General features: G+C 35.5%; 1 protein-coding gene across 3 annotated transcripts in view; it reads left to right on the top strand.

The window, feature by feature from the left end:
• LOC148179348 (uncharacterized) overlaps positions 1-15,357 on the top strand; it is a 54,061-nt gene extending 38,704 nt beyond the window's left edge. For 2 of the 3 annotated variants that reach the window (XM_088050301.1, XM_088050300.1), the window contains 16 exons: positions 47-179; positions 4,780-4,948; positions 5,000-5,042; positions 5,092-5,224; positions 5,274-5,430; positions 5,477-6,538; positions 7,001-7,173; positions 7,917-8,297; positions 12,106-12,268; positions 12,592-12,888; positions 12,935-13,226; positions 13,272-13,613; positions 13,667-13,819; positions 13,865-13,985; positions 14,061-14,580; positions 14,660-15,357. In XM_088050301.1, coding sequence (XP_087906427.1) covers positions 47-179; positions 4,780-4,948; positions 5,000-5,042; positions 5,092-5,224; positions 5,274-5,430; positions 5,477-6,538; positions 7,001-7,173; positions 7,917-8,297; positions 12,106-12,268; positions 12,592-12,888; positions 12,935-13,226; positions 13,272-13,613; positions 13,667-13,819; positions 13,865-13,985; positions 14,061-14,580; positions 14,660-15,162 — 4,642 coding nt within the window. In that variant the 3' untranslated portion in view covers positions 15,163-15,357. The remainder of the gene's footprint in view (positions 1-46; positions 180-4,779; positions 4,949-4,999; positions 5,043-5,091; positions 5,225-5,273; positions 5,431-5,476; positions 6,539-7,000; positions 7,174-7,916; positions 8,298-12,105; positions 12,269-12,591; positions 12,889-12,934; positions 13,227-13,271; positions 13,614-13,666; positions 13,820-13,864; positions 13,986-14,060; positions 14,581-14,659) is intronic. The other variant, XM_088050302.1, reaches the window with a different exon arrangement.
• The last annotated feature ends 1,430 nt before the right edge of the window (positions 15,358-16,787 follow it).

Genomic DNA, 16,787 nt, shown 5'->3' with positions numbered 1-16,787 from the left:
GTTTTTAAGAGAGATGATTTCGGTTTAAATGATCGCTTATTTTTAGATATTCAAAAGAACCAAAGTTTTTGAAAAAGCCTCTTTCATCCGAAGCTTTCGAAGGTGACAACATCGTCATATTGTGCGAAGTCATCGGAGACCCCAAACCCGAAGTGGTATGGCTCAGGGACTTTTTGAAGGTAAGCTAATATTTCAAACTATTAACTTGAAAATGCGAAGAAATAAACAAACCCATTGGAAAATAGATTGTTCCAGATACTAAATAGAAAGGCTGACAAATTATTCACTAACCTTATCTTTGGGATGTAGCTACTTCCATGCCTTGCAATTACTCACCGGTAGCTACAGATAATTCAAATTAGCGATTCTTTGATATAAATTAATTAGAATTTTTAAAATCATTGCATTCCGTTATACGCAGTAGTTATATTTCATCATTATGAGAACGAACATGAATTTCCATATATGTCTGAAATGCAGTTTACACAATAAGGCTCGACGTGACTCATTATTTAGTTGACGTCCAACAATAACAAAAGAAAAATTCCAGCGAAGAAAAATTTCTTAATTAACGGGAGTTATTATCGAAGAAAAAATCTCCAAGTTCGATTCTGACTTGCTAAATGCTAGATGAATGAAACAGATAAAGAAATATGACTTTCCCTAATTAAATTGAAAGGGTAGTCCTATTGACGTGGGACCACCCAATATCTGTTACGCCATGCATAATAGATCAGTCACAGTAATTTGAATACATTTATTTATTATATGCTAATTTTCTAAACATTATGTGTGCGCACCTTGTGATTTATTTCAATTGTAGATAACAGAAGCATGTTCCCACACACGTGTGGCTTTGTTATCATGCTCCTACTGAAGCCCATTATTGTCTTATAAAAGAAAAGTTTTATTCCCGATGACAATTGGTACTGTCCTTTTTATAAATGAATCACATAAATAGAGTTTTCACCTTATATAGTTCCCACAATAACACTATTCCACGTTGTCGCATGATCTTATGAATCATAAATCCAAAACACCTTTAGACATGGGAACGAGCGAAATTTAGTGCTACCGCTCATGTCTTTGACGGAATGTCATCATGATGTATGTTTTGCCTTTTAAAGTAATGAATGTTTCATAGAATACTCGTAAAATTGCTTTTATTTTTTTACCCAGATTTAGCTTCCTCTTAATGGTATTCCTTAATGGTCTGCCCATTAAAAGAAATTTCATTTAACCATCTGTTGATATCTTAAGATGTGTTGAGGGTTCGACCTCCAATCAGTATTGGATCGGCTTCGATTGCGATAGTTTCGTTATGCTACTTTTTGCAAGGAAGTGACTGTAGTACTTGATGGTAGACTAAATTAGGCAAATGTAAGTTTTATTTTATTTAAAGTGTTCGTTTCATGATGCTTAACCTCCATCTGGGAAGAAACACGAGTGACCTCACGCCATAAAAGAATTCCAACGGTAATAAGAAGTTTTCCAGGTTCAAAAAGCAAAAAGTTTTACTTTTCTTGTAATTAGGAACTACCGTAAAACCGCGGAAATGCCACCAACGAATTAATTAGTGTAAATTTAATTGTGAAATTATTGAAGGCTGATAAACGTTATAGCTAATCATTAATTGAATTAATTAAGGATTTGCATTAACTTCACATAACTTTGAGGATTCACTTTTTGCTGCAAACGTTAATGCAAACACTAAATTGAGGACAATTTTTTTAATATGTCTGCATTCCTCTTATTACTCTGATTTTTAATTGGATGTCAGTGCTGCGAGGTGGTCTTCTTACCAAATATAACAGAGCTAATTAGTTTAATAAAGACAAACCTACAACTGTACAACTAAATTTATTATTTGTTTTATTGAGGCTAATTTTTTAGCCCGAAAATGTCAAGCTGGAATGCAAAGTTTAATTGGTTACACAGTTTTTGCAAAGAAACGATGCTTTTAATATAACAGGTGTTCAAAAAAAATTCAAAGTCATGTGGTCTATGAATAATTTGACAGCAAAAATAACGAATGACGAATTCGTTGTGAGTTAAGTTTTGACTTGTATCTATTCAAAAGTTTAACTTATTTTTGACAGTCAATACCGGTAGGCGACAGTGCTCCCAACACTGAAAAAATACAAGGCCTCTTAAATCTCATGTTCAATAAGTTGGGTGTCACAAAATAACTATGCATATGAACAATAAATTATTGTGATGCAAATTATATTCTCTTAAACATTATTCAAAGAGTAATGACTGGACAAAGCATAACTGTCAACGAAAGTGTATTAAAGTGTAAACTAATTAATTTTAACACCACAGTATTAGAAGGTGTACTACTTTTAAATTAAGTAATTACTATAAGAACCAGTTTACACTGTTCGATCTCACTTGACACCTAACAAATTCTCAAATGGGCTCTTTATAATAATGGTAAGACCTCTTTAAAGCGCCAAGTGGGGACCGAACATAATTGACATTAACAATAAAAAAGATAATTCAGCTTGCAAACAATCGTGCCGACAATGGAATATTTTCTTGATTGATTTAACGTGACGTTGGTTCGATTTTTCGGAACGAAATTATGGTCATAAAATCTGGACTTACTCGCCTCATTGGCCAATAAAAATGCTTGTAATAGCTTGTCAACTTGACGATTTAATGGACATTTTGTATGACTGCTTTTTGCACTTGTTTCACTTGTCTGTCGCTATCAACGGACTTTCTAAATAATTACTAATCGGAAAGAAAATGATAGACAACCTTGCTGGGAAAATTTTTCTTAGTCTCAACTAGCAAGTATCAAAAAAAAATTATAGACTGAGGCATGTCTGGTTTAAAACCACCACGACAAAAACAAGATCTGTGATAAACCTTGCAAGGCCATCGTGACTCACAGTAAGCAAGTATAGGATTCTCCAAGACAAGGATATGTGGGCACCACGAAAAATACGTAGGAGCCATAAACAAACAGCATTCATTGACCCAGATCAGTGATTTTAAAGTTTTTCGCTCTTATTTATTAGCTTTTAGTAGCATTTTATTATGACAAATTTGTCATTGGGGCTAACCTTTGAATTTTGACCACTCTCTGACTAATTTACGCTACCTTTAAAATTTAAATGTGCGTCTGAAACTTGCCACAAAAGAACCAAACTAAAGACAACATTCTATTGCAATCTCAACCAGCTGCAGACCGTTTATCTGTCGGCATTATCACATAGGTTCTTTCTATCTTTATCTACACGTAGAATTTTTACAGGTGAAATAAAAACCGACGTACGGGTATAATATTAATAGCATCCGCTTGATCACGATCACAAAGTTTCTCCAATATTTAGCCGCCATAAGTTAAAATAAAGCCCAGAAACGCTCATATTTTCATAATTATAGCGATGCGAGTGATGTGGTTTTGTTGCTTTTAGTAAAAATTTATCGATGCTGGGGTTTCAAGGTGTTAAACCTTCTGGATGGTTCTACAGAAGGATTAGCACTGTCTTTATTTATCGCACCAATAAATTTCGCTCTCTCTCTTTCGAACTCAGTAGGGTTTAACATTTATTATAGGATTATTATGCAAAGTGCCAATCTACATAGCAAAATTAATTATCTTTACGATAAATAAAAACGCTCATGGCATGATGCCAGTGGAATGTGTTATGCCACAAGCAGCGAGATTACATTTGAAAAAATATTAATTAGAGTAAAATACTTAAATGTGGTAATTAAGTAGAAAATCAATTCCAGGAGTGTGATTAAAAAAAGAGGGAAGCATTGCATATTTTACTACGTTTGCAGCTCTGTCCAGTTTCACAAAAGAAACAGTCATCACGATGCCAAACATATTAATTAATAATTCATATCAAACTGTCAAAGAGACGCAGAACTACAACAGATGTCAAATTCCAAAACGACTTCTCCAATTACAGCCATTTGCGAAAAATGAAATGACACGTCGGGAATTTCAAATATTCTAGATTTCCCGGAGTGTTTTAGAATTCTAAACCAACGCCAATCATAATAACCTTTATAAAGTGAGAAAATGTGAAAACAAGTAGGATACGAACGTAATTGTATTTTCTCATACTTAGGAAAACATGTTAATTACTTCTATATTGCGTAAATTGTTCTATTTAATTATTATTATCTTCAATGCGTGATGAATAAAAAGCATACATATTTTCTACCAAAAAAAATAGGTAGCTAGATGCTTAAAGAATACGTTCTAGTCAGGAAATAAACTTCAAATTTCTCATATTAAGAAATAATTTGTTTCATTTTTATTCTTTTTTTTTTCCTAAACCGTCAGAGACATGTCAACATGCACTTCTACCAACCCATTTTAAATTTTAAAGCTAAGTTCGACGCCGTTAAAGCATTAAAATTCTCATTAACGAACTATTAACTCTTCCCAAACTCAAGTAATGAATAAACTTTTTCCTGTTTCCCATAAAACCTTCCATTTTAATACACTTGACGTATTTTCTACATATTTGGTCAGGAGGAACCTCTCAAAATGCAAATTCCGCAATTTATCCAAAAAGAAACAACATAAAAATGCAAACTAATGAATTACGAGCGATTAATTTACATGTCTGCACATAAACAACAATCAAAGTGTCATAATTATAACCGATTTAAACGGAGTGTAAAGCGTTTCTTTCTACGCTACGACCTTGCGAAATTGTATTTACTTGAACGATTGATACATGAAAATTTTCCGTTATTTATCGATGAAAGTAATAAAGATGGGTCAAGTTATTATTTTCGTTTCAGCCTGATTATTATAGAGATGCAGCTCATTTTCTACGGGTTGGTGATGGTCCAGAGTACAGACTTGAAATACCGAACGCCAAATTAGATTTTACTGGAACTTACACGGTTTATGCCAAGAATTGTCACGGAGATGCTAAAGCCATAATATCGCTCCAGATAAAAGTTAGAGGTAGGTACCGAAATATATCAAAATTAAGAAGTTAATTTATTACTTCTATAGATGCCACGAAAGTGAGTACCATGGAGAATGGGAAGAAAATTGGGTATGTCAAATTTTAGGTTGTCTCACCAAAACTAACAAAACTCTTTCAGAAAAGTTCAAACCATACCTTCAATCACGCAAGAATTGAAAGATCTGCGATGCTGTGACGGTGATAGTGTCACCTTAGAATGCAAAGTTGAAGGAGATGCCCCTTTTGATGTCCGATGGGAGAAAGAAGGAAAGGTTTGTCTCAAAAACCAAACCTAGCCCAAAATTTACCAACTTTTTGTAGTTGATCCGTCTTGGGGAAGATTTCAATGCTGAATTTGATGGCGAAACCGCCACATTATCCATCAAACAAGTCTACCCAGAAGACGAGGGAGAATACACCTGTGTTGCCTACAATAACCTGGGAAAAGTTTTTACCTCCGCATGTCTGATAGTCGACAGTAAGACCCTTTTAACTCCACTATCAAAACTGATCATTTTTTTCAGTACCGGAAGAGAAAGAAAACCTTTTGAAACAACAACTCAAGCGACCATCAAACTTGACTCCAACCCCCAAAACCACCCCAATTAGGAGAAGTGTGTCGCCACGTCCTCTCACAAGAGTGTATCAATCACAAGTTAACAGAGTCCACAGAATTAGAGCGGCGCCTCCGAAGTTCTACGCGATTCCGCATAATCGCGTCGCTGAAGAAGGAGAAACTGTGAGATTCCAATGTGCTGTCGCCGGGCATCCTGACCCTTGGGTCACTTGGGAAAAGAATGGAACAGCTCTCTCGTCATCGGCTCGGGTTACCATAACCGAAAGCGATGATTTAAGAATCTTGGAAATTAGAGACGTGGTATCGGAAGACTCTGGTCTGTACAGGATAATCCTGGAGAACGATGTCGGGAGAGTTGAAGCTTCAGCACGATTGGAGGTGATTTCCCATCGTCCCGCTTCAGCTCGAGGTCTTCGAGCTCGGAGTCTCTCCCCCAAACCAGCCCCAAATTACGGTAAAAACGTTTGGAGTAGTTCGGTGCGATACGGAAGCACCGCTCGTCTTTTTTACGACATCAGTTCTGTCCCAACGCCTTATCTTAAATGGTATAAAGATGGAGTACCCATTGAGGATTCTCCGAAATTTCTTGCTTCGCATGATGATGAGGTCGCTTATTTGGTGGTAAAAGACGTAACAACTAGCGACGAAGGTTGCTATACTTGTGTGGCCTCAAATGACAAAGCTTCAGTGAAATCAACAGTTGAACTAAAAATAACCGAAGAAGACCTGGCGCCAAGAGTTACAAAGGCGATGCCTGAAACGTTGAGTGCCGTAGAAGGAAATCCTGTGAAGTTACATTTGAAGGTTACCGGAAGACAACCTTTTGATATTGTTTGGATGAGGGACGGCTGCGTGATACCTGATTGCGATGAATTCAGACAAAGTTGTGAAGATGGACTGGTTCAATTGACAGTGACAGATGCGTTCTCACAGGATTCAGGATGGTACACATGTGAGGTCTATAACGTTTTTGGAGAAGCATCCGCGAAATGTCAGCTCATCGTTCATGGTAAATATTGAGAAACAAACTGGTGGTAAATCAGTAAAGAACAATTTATTTAAATTTATTGTTAAGCACTCTTCACACTTAATGGCGCTTCAAGTGCATTTTCTCTTCGTTCGCCCCATAAATTTCCGGAACAATCCTTAACCACTCACAAGCCAGATATTACTCAGATAAAAACAACAGCAAACGTTAACCTTCTCTTCGTGAAGTTATAAAATAACATGGTCGCGCCCACCTCTCCATAGGCGCCAGTTGAAGAACTGCAATTGCCTTCGAATATCGGCACTGAAAAGAGGGCAGACAAATTGATTTAGTTGCCCGCTTTATTTCTGTGTTTGTCGACGATTTTAGTACCTAGGTAGCTGTTAAACTTGAATGACTTAATTAACGAGCGCTTGTAGATGTTATCGACGGGTTATTTTCCTCTATGTACGCAGATATGAAAGGTAACCTTCTTTGTTATAGAAAAGTGTGTTCTACAACAAACATTAGAGTTTGTGAAATTCCCATCGCCGGTGATATCAACTCCTGGAAAAACTGTTAGTTTCTGTGCTAAACTGAAGAATGCGGATCGACACGGAGCGAAGATCTCGTGGGAAGTTGCCGGAGTTCCTGTGACGGTCGGCGGCAGATTCCGGGTGAGTTTCACATTTCACGAGATTCTCAACATTTCTTAAAAACCATTTCTGGGATCACGCGGTATTTGTTTCAAATTATTGTTGAATTGAGAAAAATGTAACTACATAACCGCAGAAGTGTCAATTTTTATAATTCTACTCGTAAATTTTGGTGTGGTTGGTGTCATAAACGTAACACGATGGCATTTCGCAATTTTTTACAATCTAACCATCTTTTACAAACTGACAACTTGTGTAATATTTGTAGTGTATCTTGCATGTATTTATTGCACAACAAAAACTGGATGAAAAGTAGAATTCGCAGCGGTATAAAATCGCTGAATTTCGTGAACAAATTGACATTAATTTACAAATAAAAATATGTTGTTGGTAGTAATTTAATAAGAGCAAATTACAGAGTATCGAAGAAATATTTATTGAATATCTTTTAAACATTTTTAAACAGTGTGGGAGCTTCATTTTTCATAATTACTTTTGGCTGACAGCTAAAATAACAGCAAATGTTCTCACATCCTCTCCACTTAAAAACCATTAATATCTTTTAGAAAATTGATTTAAAAATGATTTATAACCGCACCTGGTAAAACAATGCAACGACCTCAAGAAGATTAAACACGTTTCTTTAAATATTCAACTAATCTCGCCAAACTGAGACGGAAACGTCTGTTCTTGCTTCCTGCGGCCAAGTAACTTTCTTTCGTACCCTATTACCTGGTACTTATTCCTTGTACCTGTCTTTTCAGGTAGAGGAAGATGGTGACGTCAGTATTGTCCACATTGTTGGTGTGACACATCTTGACTCTGGTGAGGTGAAGTGCATCGCTACGAAGCAGTCGAAAGCGAGTGGCGTAGAAGTCATCACTTGCGGTACGCAACTCACCGTCGTACCCGACTTAGATAGTTTCGGTGTGTTCGAGGGTGACAGTGCTAGTGCAGCCTCCATGGAGGCTGTGAACTCTGTTAAAGTTAATGGTGATGGTGGTGTTATGGTGGTGTCACAGATGAACGAACCTGCGATGCTTCTGAGGAAACCTCAAGACACCACCGCCTTGGTGGGTGACAGAGTTCTTCTCAAGGCCACTTATATAGGTCATCCGGAACCAACAGTACGATGGACCAAAGCGGTAAGTTCGCTTTTATTTCTACCACTAAAAGGACTGCGGTCATTTTATTGTGCGGTTCAAGTGTAATTGATTGTTAGTAAACTGCAAGAGGATTTATAACAGATGTGCTTAGTTAACGCTTATTTGTTTACGCAAGAAACAATAACATGTCCATCATGTGCATTTTGTCATTGCTATGGAACGAACATAAAACACATGTTGGCGCTCACACGATTATCTATGTTCCAAAAGCGGCAATCGCAAGAAATTCTTTAAAATAAATATTCACAGAGTGAAAAATGTTATCGCTTTTGACGTTTTCTGATAGTTACAACGTTGAAATTGGCACAGTAATGTGCGAAAAAAGAAAAGATAACGTTAATGCATTACACGGGTAGGTATGTAATTAAAGAACTAATAAAGCTCCCACTTTAAATAAGAGTAAAATGGTTTTTTCATTCCGTAACATTGAAGGCTACGAAGTTATCTGCGGTTTTCATACCGAGGAAAAGTCGACCACAATCAATCTGTAATTGTGTAATTGCGCGATTTAGGGCTGTTAGATAAATGAAACGATAAAACATAAAATAACATAAAATTATAATATAATAGAAAAATTACAGACTAAACGCCAATCATTTATTTTGGAAAAAATGTTAATACAATAGTTCAACATTTATTGCATTCATTTTATATGTTGGCAAGTCTGGAACTTTATACCTGAATAACATATTTGCCTACCAATTAATGAATTTCAAATTCCAGAGCGTTCTAAGTCGGTGCTTTTATTCGCTTTGTTTGCCTATTTTCTCCATTCCTCACAAAGGAATGTTAAACCAGTTTAAAACAAATATTATTAAGGACAACTTTTTATCGTGGCTTATGCTTCTTTCTGGCTGTATTGACTAAAGGAAGATAGAAATTAATCACGCCCATTGTCATGTTCTCAGACAAAAATAATTCTGTCATTTAAAAACCGTTCATCTTGACTGCCTTTTTACGATTTAAATTTCAAGCATCATGGTTGAAACTTTGGCGTGATTTTTTATTGCCAATTAAAGTGGTTAACAGTTAATTATCCGTAGAGTTTTATTTAACTTATGATGACTAATAAAAACCTCAACGTAAAGTTACCGCTTAAAAAAAGAAGTCATATGTTTTCATTAATACAAGACTCATGGGGTGTAATTATGTTGCATTGCATGATGCACGAGATTAAAATGTATGCAAATATACTGCGGCCTAGACAGTAAGATGAGACGATCGTAGCTTGATGTAACAATTAAATTTGATTTTATAGTGCGTATATAATTAGCTAGCATGAAATTGTCTTAGTTATTACAACTGTACACCCAATCTGGAGATGATAAACTGGCTTTTACACAGGTTCCAATTATAAAAACTAATCAGTTACTAAATATTACCCACACTAGTTCGTTTTTAGTCCGTTTTACTAACTAGGCTATAAATTTGAGTAAATTAATTGAATATATTAAATTCGTTGCGCACCAGATCTCATATCAATTCATCTTTCTACTCGTACGATCTGATTATTCTCTTTATGGTCAAAGTGAAAGGTCTATTTTGATCTTTGAAAGGTACACCAAGAGCACCAAATTTTTATCCAAAAATATAGAACGGAAACTAAATTCGCACCGAATGATGGATGCAGACAAATTTCTGTTTCGTGTTTACAACACTTCTGCTTGTACAACATAATTTCTTTCTGTGGGTAGATAAAGATAATCATTTCAACAAATTACAAGAAAATCGTAAATTTAACTGACATGAATCCACGTTTGGGAATAATAGGCTGTAAAAGCACCTACCATTCTACCATACCAAATCAGATCCTCCAACGCGTGTAACTAATAGTATTCTTCTATTTTTTTAACAAGACAAGTATGTTTACCCAATTAGTGCTAATAAATTGCCTCTTTAGCCTGACAAGGTAATACATTGTGGCAAAACTGAAAATTGCCATTTGGTGGCTGATCAAATCGTATTGTACAACTTTCACGACTTGGCAAAAAGTGTTGTGTTGTAATATTATTATTTGTGACCAAGGTGCGTGTGCGTTTATTAAAAATGTTTTCACTTTTATTGCTACCAATGTCAAGGTGCTATAATTAGGTCTTTCACTTGGTGATTAGTAAATACACATAGTTTATAATTAATTCAAAATGATGACGATGCTCCTACGTCAATGCCATCACGAAAATATAAAATCATTTGCGTCACCACCACACTGAATCATAGTGAAAATTTGAGACGCTCAAAACCGAAAACTCGGGAATTTTAATGAGTCTTTTGTCTAATTAATTAAAACCTCCAACAATACAAGAAACTGATTTTTCTTTCACATCCGTTTAGAAGAAAGGTCACAGAACAAGGATGGTGATTCACAATAAACAATTACACATGTGTTCCGAATTTCTTCACAAAACAGTTATGGAATGTGTCCTACTTATTGTAAATATTTTGTGATTTTATTCCCAAGATTGTCGGATTTTCGTTATTTATTTGAGGTTGTTTTGTTTCAAACCTGTGATAGCGGAAATATTTATTTATCTTAAAAACAAGTCAACAAAGCGTGTTCTTGAGGTATGCTAGTGAGATAAGGAGCTGAGTAAATGGGGCTATAAATAAGACGAAAATGCAAGGACCTACTAGTCATGGAAATATCTTACAAGGAGATACTCCGTTTGTGCATTAGCGTAATCTAGTTTCAATACTATACTATTTTTTATATTGTCAAAAGTACTTAGTGTTACATGTAAATTAACCTGCTCAATCACAATTAATAACTAGAATCCATTATTCGTAGAGCATAAAACAATCACCGCAATTTTCATTTTCATTTGACTGATATTTAACATTTTAAACGGTTTTTACAATATTTATGCCATGTAAGCTAATTTTCTGGGTTCGTAATCCTGTGCAGCTGGCAGTAGAGTAAATTTTAATTCAACATTTCTTCATGAACTAGCAGATAAAAAGTTTTGATGTTTCATAAAATGTAATAATAATAAATTAACAAAATGGCTCAAAATTAAGTCAAGACAATGAAGAAAATTCCATACGAAAAAGGTACTGCTGCGGCCATAAAAAAGTGGAACACAAACTTTTGACGTAAACCACAGTGCTGTAGAAAGACGCCACTAATTTGTCTTTTTTATTATTATTAAAATTTTGAAAATTGCGAATTACGATTATTAGGACTGGAAGCATTTTTCATTGTTCATCTGAATTTTGCCAAATTTAATTTCAGTTGACCCTTGAAACAAAGTAGAAAATATTTTGCAAAATTAACTCACAAGTCATTGGCATTTCAATATTCAATGTCATTATGAGTTGATCGTGTCGATGACAATCAGCAAGATCAAGCTAAAACATGATATTATAAACAATTCACTTTTTAAACATTTTTGACATCGTTTTCTTAACACCTGTTACTAATTACATGCTTACATGGTTAAAGCAAGGATTATCAATAAAGATTAATTAGAACCAATAAAAAGGAAAAACAATAACAAAAGAAACTGGTTTAGCGCAAGTGTGTAAGCGACTTTAATTTATTTTACTTTTTTGACAAATTTAAATTGAGAAACAATTTTGTCAACATAAAATGATAAAAGGCTATTTTTTTAACTAAAAAAAAATTCGTAGAAGTTTTTGGTTTATCTTCACCAGAACCGAATATTTTTTAATTCTCTTTCGTCTCTAATTTTTCTTTAATCAAAAATTTGTATACAATACTTAAAATCCACCGATCTTTTATAATTATTATATTATAACGATAAATAAACAAATTCTTTTATTTTTCTAGGGACGTGAGTTGAAGAACGACGAAAGAACGAGCATTACGTCCAGCGATGGTGTCTCTTGTCTTCTTCTTCAAGACATTACGGCTGATGATAGTGGAAAATATGACATCTCGGTGGAAAATCGTTTTGGTGCTGACTGCAACTACGCTTCTGTTTCTGTTGAAGGTAAATATTTATCAACATCAAGAAGCTTGAATTTTCGTGATCAATTGGTAGCACTGTTTCTTTCGATTTGCACATTCAGAGCTGTCAATGTTGACAAAGTTGTACAACTTTGTATTGAATTTGTCTCCTTTCTAATCTCGTTCAGCTTTCATCTAAAAGAAGCAGTGAATCGTCTATTTCAAGGTTCCACCTGAGCGCTCCCATTTCGAAGACCTCTATCCTCCTTGTTATCATTTTAATAATTCTATGAAATTCCGATATCAGACTTTAAAATGAATTGGTCACGCACTAAATGCGATACCTTAACACATATTTTTTTCTAGGTCCTCCGGATCCACCAAGCGGAAAGCCTTGCGTCTCTGCTGACATGGACAGCGTTACCGTAGCGTGGAGCAGCTCGCCTTACGACGGAGGAAAAATTGTTACGGGTTACATAGTCGAGTATTCTTTGGTAGGAAGCGATGTTTGGACGACGGCAACAGAAGACTGCTATTCGTTGCGTTATACAATTAGAGGTCTTCAGTGTGGAGCTAAATACGTCTTCCGAGTCCGTGCGCAAAATGTGCACGGTCACAGTAAACCTAGTCAAGAATCTGATACTCTTCTCTTAGAGGAGAAAAGTAAGTTGCGACGTGGCGAAAATTGATACTTGAACGTTTTTTGTAGATGATTCTACTTTTGAGCCCAGAATTGTAGTCCTCGAGCCTGGGCCCGAATTTAAGGCAAAGTTCGAAGTGCAAGAAGAGCTTGGAAAGGGCAGATTTGGGGTTGTCCATAAGGTGGTGGAAAAAACAACTTCGCAGAAGCTCGCCGCTAAGTTTATTAAATGTAGGACGTCCAAAGATAGGGATAAAGTTCAGGAAGAGATTGATATTATGAATCTTCTCCGACACCAAAAGCTGCTGCAGCTGGCCGCTGCTTTCGAGAATCCCAAAGAAATGGTCATGGTCACGGAATAGTAAGTAGCATCGCTTCGTTATTCTTCGTACTAATTGTGTTTTAGTATTTCCGGTGGCGAGTTGTTCGAACGCGTCGTGGCTGATGATTTCACTTTGACTGAAAAAGACTGTATCCTCTTCATGCGCCAAATCTGCGAAGGTGTGGCGTACATGCACACCCAAAGCATAGTACATCTAGACTTAAAACCAGAAAACATAATGTGTCACACTCGGACATCCCACGAAATAAAAATCATAGATTTTGGGTTGGCCCAAAAGCTCAACCCGGATAAACCCATCAGGGTTCTCTTCGGCACTCCGGAGTTCATTCCTCCCGAAATTATAAACTACGAACCAATAGGAGTAGAATCGGATATGTGGTCACTAGGTGTCATCTGTTACGTTTTGTAATGAAAATTTATGGAGTGAAACTTCGAATTCTTATCCTAATTGATTCCAGATTATCCGGTCTTTCACCTTTTATGGGTGACAATGATGCAGAGACTTTCGCCAACATCACGAGAGCAGGTTATGATTTTGAAGACGAAGCGTTCAATACAGTGTCGCAGCACGCGCGCGATTTCATAGGGGCTCTCTTAATCAAAAGAAAAGAGTAAGTTAGGAACTAAACGTGTGCAAACCTAACGACAATTTACAGGGACCGTCTATCTGCCGAACAGTGTCTGAAGCACGTTTGGTTAGACCCGGAAAGCCATAAGAAGACAGTAGTTCTCTCGACTGACAAATTAAAGAAATTCATAATTCGACGGAAGTGGCAGGTATGTGTTGCTAACAAGCACAGTTTTGTGTGTTGTGTGTTTTATTTTGCTTGCATGCTTGTGTGTGCTTCTTAGAAAACTGGCAATGCTATCCGCGCTCTTGGGAGAATGGCGACTCTGTCGGCAAGTAGACGAAACTCCGCTAACTCGAATCCCGGAACACCACGTCCTTCCATCTCCGGAAGGATGTCGAGTCTTAACGAAGAAGAAGGAAATGTGTGTACGGTGGAAGACACAAAACTAGCTGAGGAACTAGAGACTGATGACACTGATAACAAAAAAGTGATACGTACAAGAGCCTGCAGTGAACGCAGTGACAGTGGAATCAGTGATTGTTCTTCTCATTTAACCACTAGTTCATGTACGTCGACTCCACTTTTTGGGAAGAAGTTCCCGATTAACGAGGAACCAGAACTGAAAAAAGTATCCGAGGACATCTTGCTTGTATCCAGTAGTTCTATAGTTCTTAAGTCTTTGAAGACCGAAGACAAATGTACTGATGGTAAGACAGGTACTGACGATGAGGTCAAAAAAACTAACGGGTTAAAATTGGAGAGTAAAATAGACACGTTAACGAAGAGAGCTACTGCAAAATGTAAGTATTCAATGCTGCGTGCGTGTTTTTGCATCTTTGTTGTAATTAAAATTAGTTCTAATTGTGATTTTTGTTGTAGGCAAATCACCAAGTGCGACAGGTAGCCTAAAAAGACTACCCATCTACTCCTCAAGATCTGTCGCCAAAACCATCAAAAAATTCGACAAAGTCGAAAAGTCTCCGAAATCGGACAAACCGCCTGAACCCACCAAATTAAATAGTAACATTATTACGCCCCCATCCCAACAAAAAAAATTCTTAGGTAACACAAAATTAGATAAAAACGATAACGTAGGTACTAAAGTAGACAAACTCGTCCAGAAAATTTCGCCTGATAATAATGTGAACAATACTTTGAAACCTGTTAACAATAAATTTAAGTGTCCATCACCCTCTCTGTTGAGAAAAACTCAAGCAGTAATAGCCAAAGAGCAATCCAATGAATATTATATGTCCAAACACGCTAATGAGAAAAATACACTTCTCGATAAATCTAAATCTCCGATTCCTGACAGGAGAGACAAGCCGAAAAGTGCAAGTTTTCAGAAAGCAGCCGCGTTTTGGAATTCGACAAAAACTTAACTAATTAACAAATTATTACTGTACCTATTTATGCATAGTGTATATAATAAAATTTACATTGTCTTCTAGTGCCTTAAGATGTATAAATATCTAGATGTAGGTCTGCTCTCTTGTTCTAACGTTTTGTGTTTTGAATGAGTCATTGTACCCTCCTATGTACCTATCATGATAAAATAAAATATATTTATTATTGTTGGTTTTTGTCTTATTTAAAAATTATGGTAAGTAGACTGAAGACGTAAAGGGAGAATCCGGAGAGACACACCGAACAATTTGAAGTAGCTAAATGAAAAAATTATAGGGACAGAAATAAATGCAAAACAGAAATTAAATGAAAAACTTTAAAAAATACGAAAAATTTGATGCATTTAAAGAATCAGAAGAAACAGACTAACTTTAGAAAATCCAAAAAGGCAGTCTAAAAAATCTGAAGACAATAAGAAAATAGTCAGCCTAAAAAGAGAGTTTAATGAGCGCATCCCAAAAACGGGAAATACCATGTAAGGAGACTTTAAGGAAACTGAAGAAGTTTAAAGACAGAATTCAAAAAAGTACTCCGAAAATTTTGAGAAATTCAAAAAACTTTGAGAGACAATATAACGATAAAGCTCAAATAAAAAATCCAAACGAACAATTCCAGAAATCTTGACTTTAAAGGTCGCTTAATAACCAGAACTCATTGTTCTAACTAAGATCACTGCTACCAACATACATTTTAAATTTCCAAACCCACACACCGTTTTTATATAGTCTGTTCATAATAATGACCATTTACGGCCTTTCAAATTTATGTTCTATCTTGTCTAACAATTGTCATTCAACCTTCACTTTTATTAATCAATAAAATATGTTTACATACAACACAATATAGATTCGCTGCATTGTCCTAATTAAGAAACGCAATTATAATTAAAATTAAAATCGACGTGATATTAGGTACTTAAATAAGGCTTTAAACCTCATTAAAACGTAATGAACAATTTTTGTACAATGGTAATTTCTATATAAATAGAACGCCAACGAATGTAAGAAACTGCGATTATATCCTTCAACATTACGTGAAATAGATTTTTTGCTTTTCACACTTAATTACATTTGTGAAAGGAAAAGTAACAATTTTTCGTAGATCTTCTCCTTCTAGGTAGGCACTTACAAAGACATAGCTACAACGGAACACTGGAACTACATACATCTGATCATTACAAACCGTAAAAAGTATCAATAAACTATAATTAAATACAAAAATATTTTTTATTTTAAATTCTTCGTTATTTCTCGAGTGATTATTTTCCCAGAAAACATTACCTCTTCTTGTAACTAATAATTAAAAATTGAAATTCTTTTAAAACTAAAGAGAAGGGGACAGAAAAAATATAGATATTAATAATTTTAAAATAATTTTACAAACGATGTTATGCAAATATCATCTGCGTGATCACCGTAAAGGATAAATATACCTATAAAATGTAAATGGTTTGTAATCTATTATCTTAATCGGTTCGACCTTGAAATACATTTCATTTGGAATAAAGTAGTTACGGCAGTAATAAGATTTCCGCAAATTTTTAATCAGGTAGAGATTTGATTTGCAAATTACTCGGAGCAATATTGCGTACAGTGAAGAC

Source organism: Gnatocerus cornutus, chromosome 2 (assembly GCF_029298725.1).
Source record: "Gnatocerus cornutus isolate USDA-ARS CGAHR chromosome 2, icGnaCorn1.1, whole genome shotgun sequence".
Classification (NCBI taxonomy): domain Eukaryota; kingdom Metazoa; phylum Arthropoda; class Insecta; order Coleoptera; family Tenebrionidae; genus Gnatocerus; species Gnatocerus cornutus.
The sequence above is the reverse complement of the archived record's forward strand: the minus strand, read 5'-3'. Positions and strand labels throughout refer to the sequence as shown.